This window comes from Macrosteles quadrilineatus, unplaced genomic scaffold (assembly GCF_028750875.1).
Source record: "Macrosteles quadrilineatus isolate MER2022 unplaced genomic scaffold, UCM_ALF_1.0 Scaffold_6__1_contigs__length_79288215, whole genome shotgun sequence".
NCBI classification, from domain to species: domain Eukaryota; kingdom Metazoa; phylum Arthropoda; class Insecta; order Hemiptera; family Cicadellidae; genus Macrosteles; species Macrosteles quadrilineatus.
The window spans coordinates 60,636,918-60,654,397 of record NW_026542599.1 but is presented as its reverse complement, the minus strand read 5'-3'; the positions used below and the strand labels follow the sequence as shown (position 1 = coordinate 60,654,397).

The following is a 17,480-nucleotide window of genomic DNA, read 5'->3' as shown; positions in this document are numbered from 1 at the left end:
TCGGTGTTATGGTCCGATCAAGCTAGGTCGCAAACTCGTTCGAATAAATGTAGGTTTACACGTTTATACCAAATTTCATCCAAATGGACCATTCTTGCTGAGTTATCGTGCTAACGGACAAACATATATAACAGTATATGAATCTGAACGGTTGGTGTTTTTTGCCTCAATGGACCTTAAAATGAAAAAATGAAATCGGTCCCGGGTCCAGGCCTTACCATGAGTACTACGGTTATAGCTTATTCCCTATATGGGAAACTCGCTAAATACCATTAATTTTTTTTATTTTACTCAAAGGTAAATCTTAAATATTTATTGGTCATTAAATAACAAAGTTACAATAGACCTCGTCAACAATGAAAATGGCGTCAAAAGGGCCTTAGATTACTAAATAGTTATTAAAGCTCGGATACTTGTAAACGTTAGGAAAACATTGACTTTGAATAGTACAAGTAGACTTCTCATCCTAACGTTAACATTTTAGGGTATATTTAACGATTTGCATATGGAATAACATGAAATGGAGACCTAACTACCGGGAATGCTCGAACGCGATTGGCAATTTCAACACAGTAGTTAGTAGTATTTACTAAGGGAAGATGTCAAGAGGGACAATCTGCATTGGAAATGTCGTCGTTACTTCCTCCCATCAGCAGTTCAGCAGAAGTGCTTCAGCGCGACCGAGTGGAAACCAGGTCAGCTGTGATAAACAATCGTTACATAGCAAACCAAAATTACGCAGCGACTATACATTTTGTGAAATCAATTGCTGTTTTGCCTAGCAACCATCGGGATAATACGTTTCAAATACAAAATACACGATTTGTATGTATGTAAAAATAAAAATACAGGTCTAATTGAACATTAGGTAGAAATGTTTTTTTAACTTTTTACGTCGCATAGCCTAAGAAAGTTGAAACGATGCTCTCAATTTGTCTGTTTTTCTGTTCATCGCGTTCTATTCCGCAAACACCCAGAGCACCAATCAAGATTAAATTACTATTTTTCTGTGATAATTTAATTGTTTGTATTACATTTGGCTATTTTAAGATGGTTCCTAACGTATTTGTAAATTTAAAAAATGGTGTTTCAAAAACACTGCATTGTGCACCATACGACAAATGCGAGGTTGGAAGAAAGGCTACTATTGGCTAGGTCACTGTCTCCTGTACAAAAATGACAATTATTTACATAGCATTAAAATCACTAGTTTTACCTGGTCAGTCTCAAAATATATATGCTACCGACAAAGTATACAATCAGCCATTCTATAGAAATACTAGGCATTCTATACATTGCCTAAAACTAACTAGTCAAGATATGAAACAAAGCTTATTATATTCTTTGCCACTATGTAAGGCATTCCATATAATGTTTGTTACCACTACTGTACAGGTAGCGTGTAAAATACGCTGTTTTAGAACTTGTTTAGACATGTTTCGTTTTTTGGCCTTTAATAATCTATTCTATAATAAACTAACCGAATCTTACCTAACCTAATCATATACAAAATAGTTCATTACTCTAAAGGACATTTTTAGACTTATGATTCATGTTTTTTTTTTAATTAGCTAATCTAATCTAAACAAAATAAACTTAACTATACACCACCCAAACATACCCAAAATATTTCAATACAGTACTTAAAAAGTAAACTTTTTTCCCTACAGTCACCCAACAAAAAAATCCTTGCACTGATTATAGTACAGAAAGCTGCTAATTGCTGCATTTACTTACTTTGCCGCACAATTTTTACTTTGTCGCACACCAATATTCGAACAAAACAACACAAAACAGCGTGCTTTTATTATGCACGTCATCCGTGTACGCTTTAAAATAGACTGGCAACACCATTGCAACACTTACGTTCTACCATAGTTAAAAGGAGTATAGGTCTGTACTCTGTCTATACTCCTTTTATCCATGGTACTACGACTACGATCAGCTGGTACAACATTTTCCATTTCGTTCAATGTTTGGATTTAACCTAACCTAAAAACGCGTCGTACGTTGTTTGAAAGACTGATTATTTATATGCTTTAAAGTAACTGTAGGAAATATATAATGAGTAACGCGAGTGCAAACTGCCTTTGCTGCACTCGAGAAACTTTCCACACTCGCCTACGGCTCGTGCATTAACGTTTCTCTCGTGTGCAGCAAAGTACCACTTCGCCCACTAGTTGCACAAATAAATATTTGGACGAATATCTTTTTTTATGCTTTGCCTGACACACCTAAAGGCATTCAATAAAATGCCTAGGCATTATGGACAAAGTGCCTAGCAAAAGTGTAAAATACCTCAAAAGCTGCGGGTAATGCATAGATTGTGTAGTCATTATATAGCATGCCTGCATTACAAGTACATAACATGTACATATAGATAGAACACAACTACTCCAGACTAGCACCAACTTTCATAACATTTTGCACAATTAGTTTTCTAGTTACTTGCCACGGATTTGCATAGTGAGCGAATACTTCCTTGTGTAATACTTCCCAACACAAAGTAGTATGATTGGGACGGGAAAGTTACATCCGGGCCTATTGTATAGAGAAGCCGGTTAACTTGAAAGGGAATGGAAATGAAGAGGCTGAAAGTTTTAAAGATCGTTTAAGCTCTCATCAGACTTCGTAGCTGAGCATAATCAAGCGAGTGTACCTTAGTTTTTTTATTTTTTTTTAACTTTATACGAATAAACTGTGCTGTAACATGAAATCTAATCTTATAAAAAATTCCCATACATAGAGAAGATACTATTATTGTTGGTGGTGCGGAAAGATCTTAACCCGGGGCAGATTTACTTTTTCATTTTGATGTCTCCAGAGGCAAAACGCTATTTATTCTAATAAATGTTGACTATACAGTTTATGTAAACACGGCAACTCAAGTAATCTTGGACTGATTTTGATCTACGACTAATTTTGTTTTCATTACAGTTATCATGAACAGCTTGGAGAACCAAACAATTTTCCCAATCTGAAGCATTGTTGTACAATAGAAATTTACGGAGAAAATACAAAAAAAAACTGTATGCCTATATTTACAATCCCGTGTTATTTTCACGGAGAAAAAGAAAACTGTTGTAGTTTGCATGGACATATTTTGATAAAATGTTGGCAAATTTATTTATTTTATGTTTTAATCCTATAACATTAACATTTGACCTCAAACACGTTATCCCTTCCCCGTAGCAGCAAACCTACGTACTTGTCTAATGTTATTGAAATGGGGGATAAATATGACTTATTTATCCGGAAATATTTTACTAAACATCCAATCCAATTAAAATTGGGTTGGTCCGCAGGTTTGCGGCGGGGGTATTTTATTTTTACTTAGGTATCTTACATGATCATAACTTTTCAGGAAATTCCATTAGACTTGTTGTTTACTGATGAAAAACTGATGGTAATAACTTATAGGAACCATGATAATCAAGAAAACATGATATTTAGTTCTTTTGTGCTCGTCGTGTATCTTAATATGTTCAATATTTGAGTTCTTAAAGAGGCTATAGTCAAATCAAATCGCCTTCAAAACGTAATTCATCCACATTTCAGTCCTATGAGGTATATAGGTCAGCCCTGGAATGAATATTGAATAGAGATTTAGGCTCATTCACGTTTCAACCTCATTAAACACACCAAGTGAGTAAATCATCTCATCGGTTTCGGGATCATGGCCGAAAAGGTTTGCAATTTCGATCAGATTAAAATAAGCATATAACATCAGTAGTTTGATATAAGTATAGATTTGTATTTTCCTCCATTATATATTTTAAGTACACTAATTGCGCACCTCAGTTTAAATTGTACATGTTTTCTAGAAATGACAGATAAATGTGGTGTAATTGTCTGTTTGGGATTTCATTTGATCATGTATATGGTAATGTTCGAGATATTACGTAAACTTGCAGAAAAATAGTCCATTTGCCCCCGTTGCCTTCGATATTCGAACCCGCATCTTCCCACTCGGATTTACTTGATATCGACTACTTCAATGATCCAGTAAACAGCTAATCTATTGATTTATGATACTGCAAATGCAGATTAACTTATCGACCTAATTTATAATATGAAGTATATAATTCCGTTTTGCGTCTGAGATCTGATTGGTAGTGGATCTCCTGGCCACGTTAAGTGCGCTGATATCAACTAAATGCTACTCTTTAATTTTAATGTAAGTTTTACTGTGAGTGCATTAATCTGATGGTAGCTTAGTGTTGAGTGGTTACAGTGCTCGCCTAAGTTCGATCCTTTTCAAACGATATTTGATGGCTCAAAACTAGATCAATTGTCCTTGTTCTTTCTGCTTAAATATCCTGGCTAAAACGTCTAATCTTATTCTGTAAAAAATCTGCACGGGTCATCTCATTCAATACTTGACTATTGAGGGAAACTGCAGTAGCCAAATGCCAACGATTCGAAGCCATCCTAAATTGAAAGTTATCTAGTGATTGACTGTTTGATTCTAATCGGTACACTAACCTGAATTACGTAAAATAAATATTTTACATCTAAATACTGTTCATGCACTGAACGAAAACATACTTTAGGATTTTCTTCACCTGATTCAGAAGGATGTCAAATATATCATAGAGCAAATTTAATCTTTGTCTGTGGGTAAAATAAAGTTTTCCCTAATTGAATTGAACTCCCAACAAAGTACGCTGTTGTAATAAAAAAAATCTGTTGCACACACGGAATTTGTTTGAAGAGAAACTGAAAGTACGACTTGTAATTTTAAGCATTGTAAGCCACATCCCTGATCAAAGCATCAAAAGATTTGCAGAAATTTGGCTTCAGTTGTTCCAAATAGATGGAATGTTTACTCTAGTATCCAAAATTCAATGGTAAAATCTATTGATATAGTTTACAATGTACAAGTTTATACCCAAAATATATGAGTAGACTAGTATTTTCTTCACATTTCTTTGACTAGAGTGCATTTATTTGAGCTCTAGCTTGTCCATAATCATATGAACTCTAATATAAAAAAAATCAATGGATGGATAGATGAACACTAATCCTGATTCACTAGTTTACATTTAAAACGTCTGAGTAGACCATTGGACTTGACAACATGGTATCGATTATATTACGTTTGCCCTACATTTCCTACACCTCAACAGTAAACACAAGTAAGCAATATGCAGTTTCAGTGGTGTCTGTGAATTGTCGAAACAGCTTAATCGCAACGATCCAATTAGCTTCTTGAGTCGTCGCCAGACACTCACACAGTCGTTATGTCTGCATGTTAATATACTGAATGAGTTCCTTCAGGGTTTTCCATGATACCTGATAAAATGTAGGCCTGGTTTGTTTTGTAGTTAAAGAACGAAACTTGCAAATTGGTTAAGCATCCCATATCGTCAATAGCGTTAGATACGAGTATGTCATGCATGAACCCGGTGGTTCGGAAACAACAGTGCAGTGAAAACAGAACATAGGTTATTATCAAGGACCTGCTTCTGAGGAAAGGAGAAATTTTTATGTAGAATAATTACCGTAGTTTAGGTAGGCTAACATAAATACGCCTACCTACTGAACAATGTTATGCCTGGCTACAATTTGCATCCAAACAGAGACATCAACCTACGCTCTAGAACACCTATCTACCCAACTACAGTATTAAAAGGTTCAAATACAGGTTTCCCAGAAGAATAGTTATTTTTCTTCATTAGAGAACTATCTCTACTAAAATGCATACGATTAGAGGACAATTATAGAACGTTTCTAGACAGTTTTACAATTTATGTAACATTTTAACACTGCCTTAAAAACGATTATTGTACTATCATGTGAACTCAATGAACCTGTGTAATTATTTAAAGATGGTCTATGTCATGTACGAAAAATACAATTTAGCTGTATTTTTGGTGTTTCGAATTAAACCATTATTCTTGCCTTATTTTCAAGTTTTAACTGGATGCATGCTTTTATGATATCGCTTGGCTAGAATTAATGTAAGCTAGGACTTGGTTACTAATAATGATTTTTTCTGGACGAAAAATAATTATTTGTAGCCTATTTATATTCCTTTTTACATTGCTGGTAAATGCGTTAACACCCAATTTGTGAATTAATGCATTTATAGTATAATACGTATACGTGTTGAACTGTGTCAAATCCACAACGAAGGTCGCCGGTTCAATCCTATGAAAGTAGTCACAAGTTTTTTTTTATGTTTGAAAACGTGTTGTCTTGAACATTGATCTTTTATAGCTAAAGAAACGTGTGATCTTAAGTTAGTCAGTAACAAAGCTAAAATCAAATTGTGTTTCAAAAGTCTTGTATAACAAAATAGTGTTAGATGTACTAATTTTAAATTAAATTTTCCTAATATTAGTAAGGGATTTCCTAATAGGTATCAATTTTATTTATTTTTTTTTATCAATTTTTCCTAATGTCAATAATTTGTTTTCTGTGAAAAATTATAAATACCAACTAATGATGATCTACAAATTGTAATCATTAACTAGAGTAAGTAGCCAAGTGCCATCATGAAGCTGTACTTGAACAACTTTGTCATATTCTGTTAAATATATTTCTCTATAATCTGAAATAGTAGCCGGTTTTGCCGGCTCGAGATAGTTTTTAAGTTCTCTACTTCGTCTCAAACTTAAAACGATCGAGAGCTGAAAAACCATTTCAGTCCGTGGTATGAACGCTATTTTTCACCACACTATACCCTATTACCACTATTCACCACAATAATAATGTACACTGATAGTCAACACAACTACAACTTTAAGGTTATGTGAAGAAATAATTTGAGGAATCAGCAAAAATAATAATATATAGTTGCTAAGCAGTGGTGACAATAGAAAAGTTCGATTGCAATGTGTATGGATACTGATTGTGTATTTAATATGCATTCATGTTTTAAGAAAGTAAGCGGACAGCTGATTTTGCGGCCCTAGGGATGTAAACCTGCTCGGTCCCCAAATAATGACGACAGCTGGCATGGCCAGTAAAACGTAACTTTCAGCCAAGAATTAACGTATGTAAAACAGCTAAAACATCATAGTGTGGTGAAAAGAACATTAATGTACATACACGATGATCATGCAGTGTACTTTTAATTTTGTGAAACGCAAACGCTGCGGACGTCGAGCCCCAAAATATAACTGCTGTTGCTCGGTTTGGGGTTTACCGTAAGCATGTGTTTACGCCAGCTTTAATATTAGGCAGTATTTTGGTGGATTTAATTCCATCATGATATTTTATTTTTGTACACAACCACGTGAAAGAGGCTGTAAACCCGTACATCATGTAATGTTTTAACCATTCATTGCTGCAAAGTATTCCAACACACATTCAAAGGTTCAACGAATATTTTACCCCTCGCCTATCAAATGACAGTAGTAACAATGTGCCACCCATAAATATGACAAGTTATCAATGACATGGCGAAAAATGCCATCTGTCAGCAGTTGTCAGGCATTTTAAGTTTATGTGATTACAATATTATCTTGCTAGACACGGCTACACATACGGGTATACAGTTATATACTACCACTAACACTAAATTGCTATTGATTGTTGTTGCGGAGTGAGTGAAGCCTGGGAAGGATGACAGATTATCGATAATTTCCAACTTTTGAGGTTTCCCTGTTCAGCTCTTGTAAGACATGATTGTTGTTAATTGGCAGGTCTGTCAAACTAGACTTTAGATATTCCACAGGGGTTCAAGCTTAAATTGTAATCAATCATCCAATCAATCAATCAATACTTTAAGCCATCGACGTACACTTGTGTTTTTATCAAGCAGGCAATGAATAAAAATGGATTGGGTGGGCAAGATGAATTGGGTTCGCCCTGAATTAATTGTTTTCCGGTATATGTAGATTATTTAAATGTTTATTTATATTTTTCTTGTTATTTTACAAACTGCAAAACTAATTTTGCAACGAAAACGATCCACGTATGTATATACTGTTACCTATTCTCTTGTATTATATTCAAAGAGCTAAGAGAACAATTTAAAATTTACAAAAAAATCTGCAATTAAATATGTACAATCTAGCGTAACCGTAATATCAAACTAATTAAAGCCATATTTTCCAAAACTGTACTGTAGAAGTGTTCAAAATGTGTATTTCTTTGTCAAAATAATCCAATTTTCAAGGATGAAATTAAGACGCAAGAAACTTAAATATTTAATCTCACAGTTTGTAAAGGAGAAGAAGAATTTAATCACACTTTGCTCAGCACCTGGCCATTAAAGAGCTCAAATAATTGTTTAACTAAAAAAGTCTTCTTTACAAAGGAAATGTTAGCTGTTTAATTTTCATTTAACGAGCAAATGGTGCCCGATGGTTTGAGCTGTGAACAAGCAATCACAGATTAAATCTGGTGACTTTTTCGCCATTCTCGTTGGAATGACTTTTCTTATTTGGCTAATCGTAATTCTTGACAGAATAGCTCAATGATTGAAATAGCTCAATGTTCTTTAGTTGGCTTGGTTACTTGGTTATGAGTCATACCTGATCTTTTTATCACATTGGAATCTAACGATTGTAGCTTTTAGCGAATTTCCCATATAGGGAATAAGCTATTACCGTAGTACTCATGGTAAGACCTGGACGCGGGACCGATTTTTTTTCGTTTTGAGGTCCCTAGAGGCCAAAAACACCATTCGTTCAAATTCATATATATATATATTTATATATATATATATTTATATATATATATATTTATATATATATATATTTATATATATATATATATATATATGTCCGTTAGCACGATAACTCGAGCAAAAATGATCCGATTTTGATTAAAATTGGTACAAACGTGTAAACCTACGTTTATTCGAACGAGTTCGCGATCCAGCATGATCGGACCCTGGGAACGGGGGTTTATGGGGGGTTTTATGGGGTAAAAATAGGTTTTTCCCATTTTTGACTCAAAAAACATAAAATTTTGCAATTTCTTTCTATACCATTTTGTAGAGCTTAAAAAAACAAATAATTTAGTATATTGAAGCGTTATTATGCGCCTAATGGTTACGGAGAAAATTTCAAAAAATTGTAAATTTAAAATTCCCATGTTATTCTTATGGAGAATAAGTAAACTGTTGTAGTTTGCTTGTTTATGAACATATTTTGATCAAATTTGGAAAATGTTTTTATTTCTTACTAACTATTAACATTTTACAAAAAAAAAAACAGTTTTACCCTCCCTGATGCAGCAAACCTAAGTACTTTTTAAACTAATTCTATTTAAATCGGGAATAAATGTTATATTTTTAAGTAGACATTTCAATGTAAATCCAATGAGTCAAATGGAAATTCGCTTAGTCTGCAGGTTTGCTGCGGCGGGGGTATTTTACACGTACTATGGACCTTGCAATATAAACTCGTTTTTTAAGTTACAATTATACTCAACTACTACTGATCAAACTTGCTACATAGTTCAAAAACATATTCCATCCAACGAGCGTATATTACCTGTGTAACTGTGAAAAGTCATATGCATTTGAGATACCGTACGCCAACAAATTATATTCAGGCATTTTAAGCTTTTCTAAAAACACCAGAACAGAATGTATTTTGTGTTTTGAAAAGATATAAAGCTTGACATGGTAACTTTGAAAGCGCACGAGCTAGCTCAATTGAATACTCAAATTGACGCAGTAGCCCCAAAAACGAGCGGAACGGTTGATAAGAACGGGGAAAGCTATTTATTAGCTTAAAATGCTATTTGGTAGAGAATATTTTAAATGACAGTTTTTTAACACTCCCACAGTTTTCACAGTTCTCTAAGTTTTTAATTTGGTTGTTCAACAAAATCCAGTAATGATATGGATTTTTTTCGTTAAAAAAAACTTAAGAATAACTCTAAAAAAACTATACAGCTGTTCATAGAAATGAAAATTTGCGTCAACAATATGAAGAACAACTTAATAAAAAGTTTTAAGTAAGGTTTTTGTTATTGATATAAGTAGGAACCAACTTAAACCTGGTTATCTTTCTTACGATACTTTTTATTTTCCCCTCGAATAAAATTGATAGTAATTAATAACATTTTAACAATTGATTTTAAATCAGAAAAATGGTGTCAAAATACAGTGCCACCCAATAAAATTGTTCAACAATATTTTAATAACAAGTAACTGGATTATTTTATAAGTAATTCAACATTCATTGAAATTTACTAACAAGATACGATTGTAGGAGTTAAAACGTGCTTAGTTTAAAAATAGGTCGAAAATATACATTGAATTAACAACTATAACCCAAAATATTTATCCTGAAATATTCGTGAAAATGTATTTTATGTCATTGCAATTAAAGCAGGTTTGGCCTTGGCACGGTTTTATATTTATTCCACTGTTTGCATATCGTAGAGATTAATCTTGAATAATTTCCTAAGGTTAAAAAGCAGAGGGAAAACAATAAATGAGTTTCCGTCACTTATATTTCACGACGATTTGATCAACTCGCCTTGAGAACTTATATCAAAATCAAGTTTGACATTTACATTTTTTCGAGGTGTTACAACTTTTATCTTACTACAATAACTGTTATTGTTGTATACACTAATTTTCCCACATTGAATTTCAACACTTTTGATTTGAATTGTATACTATTGGAGTTAATAGTAAACACCGGATCCAAATTTAACATGAAATGGACATAAAACAGCTGATTATTGATTGGCCGAATCGCGTGTCATGTAAAACAATGTTTTAGGTATGTATTGTAATTGGCTATTACATCTCTACAGTAGAGGTGTATTGTGGTATTGTGTAAATTACAATGATTCGCGAAAATTATTACCACTTGGTTGTTTATTATTCGATTTTAGTAAATAAGGGGTCGTTTGATTTGGCTTTAAACGGTGCGCTTTTTACTTACTGTACCTTAATAATGTTTGATAGTTGTAACGGTTTTCAGGGAATTTGACATTAATCATTTTAAACTGCAGCCATTTTTTATCTGGTGTAGCATCGAAACTTTCTAGGCATATTTTGCCTATTAAGGTACACATTTTTAACAAATGTGATATTTCTATCTTAAATGTATCTTAAGTTATAAAATATTTTTGTAAAATTTTATATTTTTTATTGTTTGTACGTGGATTATTTGTTGGTCATTCCAGAATTTTCGAATCCTTTTTATGTATTGATCACTTAACTATAAAATAGCCTTTTTAATTCTTAAATTAATTAGTAAAACATGTAAATACCGAATTCTATCAGATTTTAATGCAGCGTTTCGGGTATTCCATCGGGCCATTGTCGGGGCTGTCAAATGGTCGCAAAACCTTTTTCATAGTGAATGTTGCTATAGTGATTTCTTAAACGGCGTTACATCAACTTACAAATTAATTGAGTATACATTTTTTTCTACTTTTGATGGGTTTTCGAATTTTTATTGCAAGGGAGCCAAAAATGTTTCGTAAAAATAGTGATCTAAGCATTCAAGTAGAAAATAACCGTAACACCCCCTAAATCACAACACTCCAACGCACGACTTTCACAAAATGCTACACACTACCCACGATATTTTTAGCTGTACACCACGTACCTCATGGCGGTGTGGGGCGCGCTGCGGCAGTGTGTCAAAGATGATGACAGCGACTGGTAGGCAGAACAGCGCGAGTAACAGCGATGTGACACAGCGTCGCAGCAATCGTGCTGTGACATGCATGCTGTGCACGAGAGCATGGCTCGCACGACACTGTCACTGACAGCGCCACTACCAGCGTACACACTGCCACCGCGACGCCGACAATTGTCGTACCTGGCGCACGTTTATGGTGCACGCCAGAATTTTGCGAACTGTTCGGTTATAAGTATTTTTGAAGTGTCTTCGGGGTTGTGCGAATTGGTTCCAGTGTCTTATGGCATCGCATTCTTGGCTGCAGCACCTTTTAGAGCAATGGCATTCGAAAGAGTGGCTGGTCGTACATTTTTTCTACTAGGTGTCGCATTTTTCTGAACAATGCTATTCAGAGGTTTTGGCGGCGAATCTACAAATAAATTGGATGGTGCAATGTGTTTTGTGTGGTTTTGTTGAAGATTCAATTGTAAGGTTCATTATCACTGTTATTCACCAACCGTCATCACTACATAGGATGAATGTTCCTTGAAATTTTATTCAAGGGAATTATACATCACTGTTAGTCATTTAGGGCTTCGCTACGTAGGTCTTACCATGACACCTACGTTCCGGTAATAGCGTATTCCTATATTGGAAATTCTCTGCAAACAAAGTTTCCCACACAAACAAACTACAGTTTCCTTACTAATCGCGATGACTGCAATAATAATCCTGTAAACATAAAGTCATCATCACAATAACGAACTTCAAACAATGAATATAAAAATACGTTTGAATAGTCACTACAGAAAATAACATCCGTGGGGTAGTTTTTCTAGGATCCAATACAAATTTGCACGTTTCCAACTTCTATCTTCCACTAAATTATGGTACATTTAAGATTGTTCTGGTATTTTTGCATCCCTGCGACGACTTTGGCGGCGACGGCGCGCAAATATCGATCTTAACTGACGTCTCGCCACTGCTTTGCGGATATCGAATGTGACAGTCCGATACGAATGAAAGTAGTCGCGCGTTTGACATATCGAATTATCGGTTGTGAAATTACTCAATTTGCTGTATTCTAGAAACAAATATATCTAGTATGGGATCGTCATTTAGAATTTGTTTATCAAGTCACGCAGGCCTAATTTTTTGTTAAATGTAAAAGAAATATGTACAGATTTATACATATTTGTAAAATATTCTTATCCCAGTATTATTTTGATCGGTCTAAAATCAGGGAGAAAATACATATCACTTCTCAGTTACCTATAATAGATTTTTTTGATCGTACATGAGTTTGGGGCGCTTCGTTTGTTTTGCCCCAACTAATAGAAGGGTCAAATTCAAACAACATTTTGACGTGTAAAAACGTGATGTTATCCATATAACGTAAAGAGCAAATACTAATTAAGAATTATTTTAAATTTTATTTTTTCATTGCAAATTATGTCTAATTTCTTTAATATGCCAGTATATCAGTTAGTTCACAACATTTTGATTTGTAGGCCTAAACCATACCTTTAAAAAATGAACATTTGGAAAATGTTGTAAGCAAATCACCTAAGTATGTATCAACATTCACTCAAGCCGCAACTGATTAGTTTTATTTGTAAATTAAAGGACGTCGTAAACAGCTGCTATCGAATCGCAAAGTGTGCGACTATTCGGTTACGATTAGTTGTCCGATGTAGTTCAACAACCGGATCAGTTCATGAATGGACTCTACCGGGTAGAGGTTGTAATCAAAACACATTCATGGATTCTGATACTTTTGATGATTTTAAGATACCGATAAATCAACCCCTACACGCAATATAATGTAATGCAAAATTATAATTTAATTTTTGCTGCATAACTTAAATGGTTGATAACTTTACAGTATTATTGCCGCATAAATTAACTGTAAATACCAAAATACATCAAATTTGAAAACCGATTTCATCTAATACATATGAGACTCTACTATGTACTTGATACTACAAGGGGCGTCCTCTGTAACATCCATTTTTATTCGTCACACTTATAGGCCAGTAAAAATGGGTATTTGCCCGGAAATAATTCTCGGAAAGTGGGAAATCATTTTAATCCTTTTGTTTTATATAGAAGTAAAAGGATTTGTAGTTTGTCCCATTTTTCCAGGTGAGCTTCTGACCTGGGACCACAAAAACCTTGAAATTAAAGCTTATTTTTTAGTTTTTACTAAAACGTCAAAGAACCGTCCAGCCTACAGAAAAACACGTAATAAAGGAATTGTAGAGTATAAAATTCCGCATCCATTGAGTATCTGGTGATGAATATCGAACCAATATTAAGTTATTTATAGTAATTTAAATAAAGTTATTTTATTAAGAAATTATTGAACATAGCATATTTAACATTTATATTTCTTCTAGAAAATGGATTCCAAGTACATTATTATTTACAAAGTAATTAATACGAATTACAAACCTGCAGACTAAATGATTTTCCATTTACCTGGCTGGATTTATAGTAAAATATTCCCTAAAAAATGTCAGATTTATTTCCTATTTAATTAACATTAATTTTAGTGACTACTTAGGTATGCTGCTACAGGGAAGATATTGAGATGTGTTTTTATTGCAATGTCGATAGCTTAGTATTAAATAAACAACATTTCCAAATTTGGTTTAAATATATCCATAAACAAGCAAACTACAACAGTTTATTTTTTCTCCATAAAAATAACATAGGAATTTAAATTTTCAATTTTTTAAATTATCCCCGTAACCGTTGGACATACAAACAGGATTTTGATGAAATTTGGTACACACGTGTAAACCTACATTTATTCTAATGAGTTCACGAACCATCATAATCTTACTATGGGAGCGGGGGTTTATGGGGGGTGTTATAGGGTAAAAATAGATTTTCCCATTTTTTACCCCAAGAGCACAACATTTCATAATTTCTCTCCAAAACATTTTGTAGAGCTTAAACAAATAAATAATTTATTTGTATATTGAAGCGTTGTTGTATGCCCAATGGTTACGGGGATAATTTAAGAAATTGGAAATTAAATTCCTAGTTATTCTTATGGAGAATAAATAAACTGTTGTAGTTTGCTTGTTTATGGATATATTTAAACCAAATTTGGAAATGTTGTTTATTTAATACTAAGCTATCGACATTGCAATAAAAACACATCTCAACATCTTCCCTGTAGCAGCATACCTAAGTAGTCACTAAAATTAATGTTAATTAAATAGGAAATAAATCTGACATTTTTTTGGGAATATTTTACTATAAATCCAGCCAGGTAAATGGAAAATCACTTAGTCTGCAGGTTTGCTGCGGCGAGGGTATTTGTAATTCGTATTAATTACTTTGTAAATAATAATAATGCACTTGGAATCCATTTTCTAAAAGAAATATAAATGTTAAATATGCAATGTTCAAAAATTTCTTAATAAAATAACTTTATTTAAATTACTATAAATAACTTAATATTGGTTCGATATTCATCACCAGATACTCAATGGATGCGGAATTTTTATGCTCTACAATTCCTTAATTACGTGTTTTTCTGTAGGCTGGACAGTTCTTTGACGTTTTAATAAAAACTAAAAAATAACCCTAAATTTCAAGGTTTTTGTGGTCCCAGGTCAGAAGCTCACCTGGAAAAATGGGACAAACTTCAAATCCTTTTACTTCTATATAAAACAAAAGGATTAAAACGATTTCCAGCTTTCCGAGAATTATTTCCAGGCACAGCCAATTTTTTTACTAATTTTACTGGCCTATTAACCGGTTTTTACGATTTAGGTGTAATTCTAAAGCTTATAACCTAGCGGAGGGACGAATAATAATTAAAAAGGTAATTTACTTAAAAGCATTGTCCCCTTAACCTTTTATAAAAATATTCATTGTGTATTTTACTATACAATCTACATAAATTAAATATTGAAAATTAGTAATTTGAATAATGTAATCCTCATCATCTTAATAAACTATTACATTCGTTAGTATTACTTAGTTTTTTGGTCATTTAATTATGTGGTTTCAAGTTTTTTCACCTACGAAGTAATTTGTTGCGGTAAAACGGTATTGAATTATTTGAGAGACAAGTTTTGGACCCTATTCTAAATAATGTACAGTACGTAGTTTGCGTCCAGACACATTCGTACTATTGTAATATTTGAGGGGTCGTTGTTTTCAACTAGAAAATATTTTTCACCACACTATGATGTTTTTGGCTGTATTACATACGTTAATTGGTGGCTGAAAGTTACGTTTTGCTGGCGATGCCAGCTGTCATCGTAAATTGGGGACCGAGCAGGTTTTTACAGGCCGGGGCCGCAAAATCAGCTGTCCGCTTACTTATTTAAACATGAATGCATTTTAAATACACAATCAAAATCCATAGCATTGCAATAGAATTGTGTTATTGTCACCGTTGCCTAGCAACTATTATTTATTTTTATTTTTGCTGATTCCTCAAATTATATCTTCACATAACCTTAAAGTTGTAGTTGTGTTGACTATCAGTGTGCATTTTTATAGTGGTGAATAGTGGTAATAGGGTATAGTGTGGTGAAAAATAGCGTTCGTACCACGGCCGAAATGGTTTTGCAGCTCTCGATCGATTTAAGTTCTCGACTTCGTCTCGAACTTAAAAACTATCTCGAGCCAGCAAAACCTCATTTTCGGCCCTTGGTACGAAATATACTATTTCTATCTGTTACTATGTAATCTCTTAACTAGGCCTACTTGTTATGCTAGCTAGTAGGTAATAGGCAATAGAATTAAATAGACTAAAGTTATGTTAGCTAATGGAGTGTTTTTGTGTTTTGTTAGTGCCCTGTAAATTGGGGTTTTCGGGCTAATATTGTATGGATACTATGCCAACCCAGCAGACAGTCGTTTGAGCATTGTTGTACGTGCGCTATGGAACAAAATTATTGCATCTCATGTACATAATATACAGTGTGATAGAAAAGTCCCGGAACGGTTAAATATTTTTTTAAATAATGCAGATATAGCTAAAATACTTGGTACAAAGTTACAGGGCATAAAACTCTATTTTAACACATATTCAGTGATCCAATAATTCTTCAGGGGACGTCCCAAAAGGAGTCAGAAGAAAATCTTAAATGGAAGCATAGGTCAATATGCACATCAAATTAAAGGTCTTTTTTAGTAGGATACAATGCCGCAAACCGCACTTTAAAAGGTTGATCCTGCGCAAAATGACAGTTGTTCAAAGATTCATTTAATTTACATTGCTATTATACGCTTTCTCCTCAGGGGACACAGCCCTAGGAATCTGAAGAAAATTGTTAACGTAAGAATAGGTCGATATGCACATCAAATTAAAGGTCTTCACTTTTAGATTACGATGCCGTAAATTCAAGCTCAAAAGAATGCCTGAGTAAAAAATGGCAGTCGTTCAAAGATTCAAAATGGCGGATTCAAGAAATCTTTGAACATCTGCCATTTTGCGCAGGATCAACCTTTTGAAGTGCGGTTTGAGGCATTGTATTCTACTAAAAAGACCTTTAATTTGATGTGCATATTGACCTATGCTTCCATTTAAGATTTTCTTCTGACTCCTTTTGGGACGTCCCCCTGAAGAATTATTGGATCACTGAATATGTGTTAAAATAGAGTTTTATGCCCTGTAACTTTGTACCAAGTATTTTAGCTATATCTGCATTATTTTTAAAAATATTTAACCGTTCCGGGACTTTTCTATCACACTGTATAATTAATAAAACACTTTTCTATCCATCTATTTTTCTAATCTATCAAAACTGCACACCTGGTGTAGACGTCTCCTAGCGGTATCCGCAGTGCTTTGAAACGTGTATTTGCAATGCTATCAATTGTTAATACGTATTATTTCATAAATACTTTGGGTTTCATGCCAGCTTAGTGGTCACATCACTAGTATGAATCGATAAAGAT

The 17,480-nt window shown here is 33.6% G+C and overlaps 2 protein-coding genes across 2 annotated transcripts in view; one reads left to right on the top strand and one right to left on the bottom strand.

The window, feature by feature from the left end:
• Positions 1 to 11,678, bottom strand: part of LOC128996144 (carbohydrate sulfotransferase 11-like) — a 69,563-nt gene extending 57,885 nt beyond the window's left edge. The window contains exon 1 of the mRNA XM_054421272.1: positions 11,535 to 11,678. Coding sequence (XP_054277247.1) covers positions 11,535 to 11,657 — 123 coding nt within the window. The 5' untranslated portion in view covers positions 11,658 to 11,678. The remainder of the gene's footprint in view (positions 1 to 11,534) is intronic.
• Positions 1 to 17,480, top strand: part of LOC128996142 (uncharacterized) — a 129,341-nt gene that overhangs the window by 65,898 nt on the left and 45,963 nt on the right. The window lies entirely within an intron of this gene.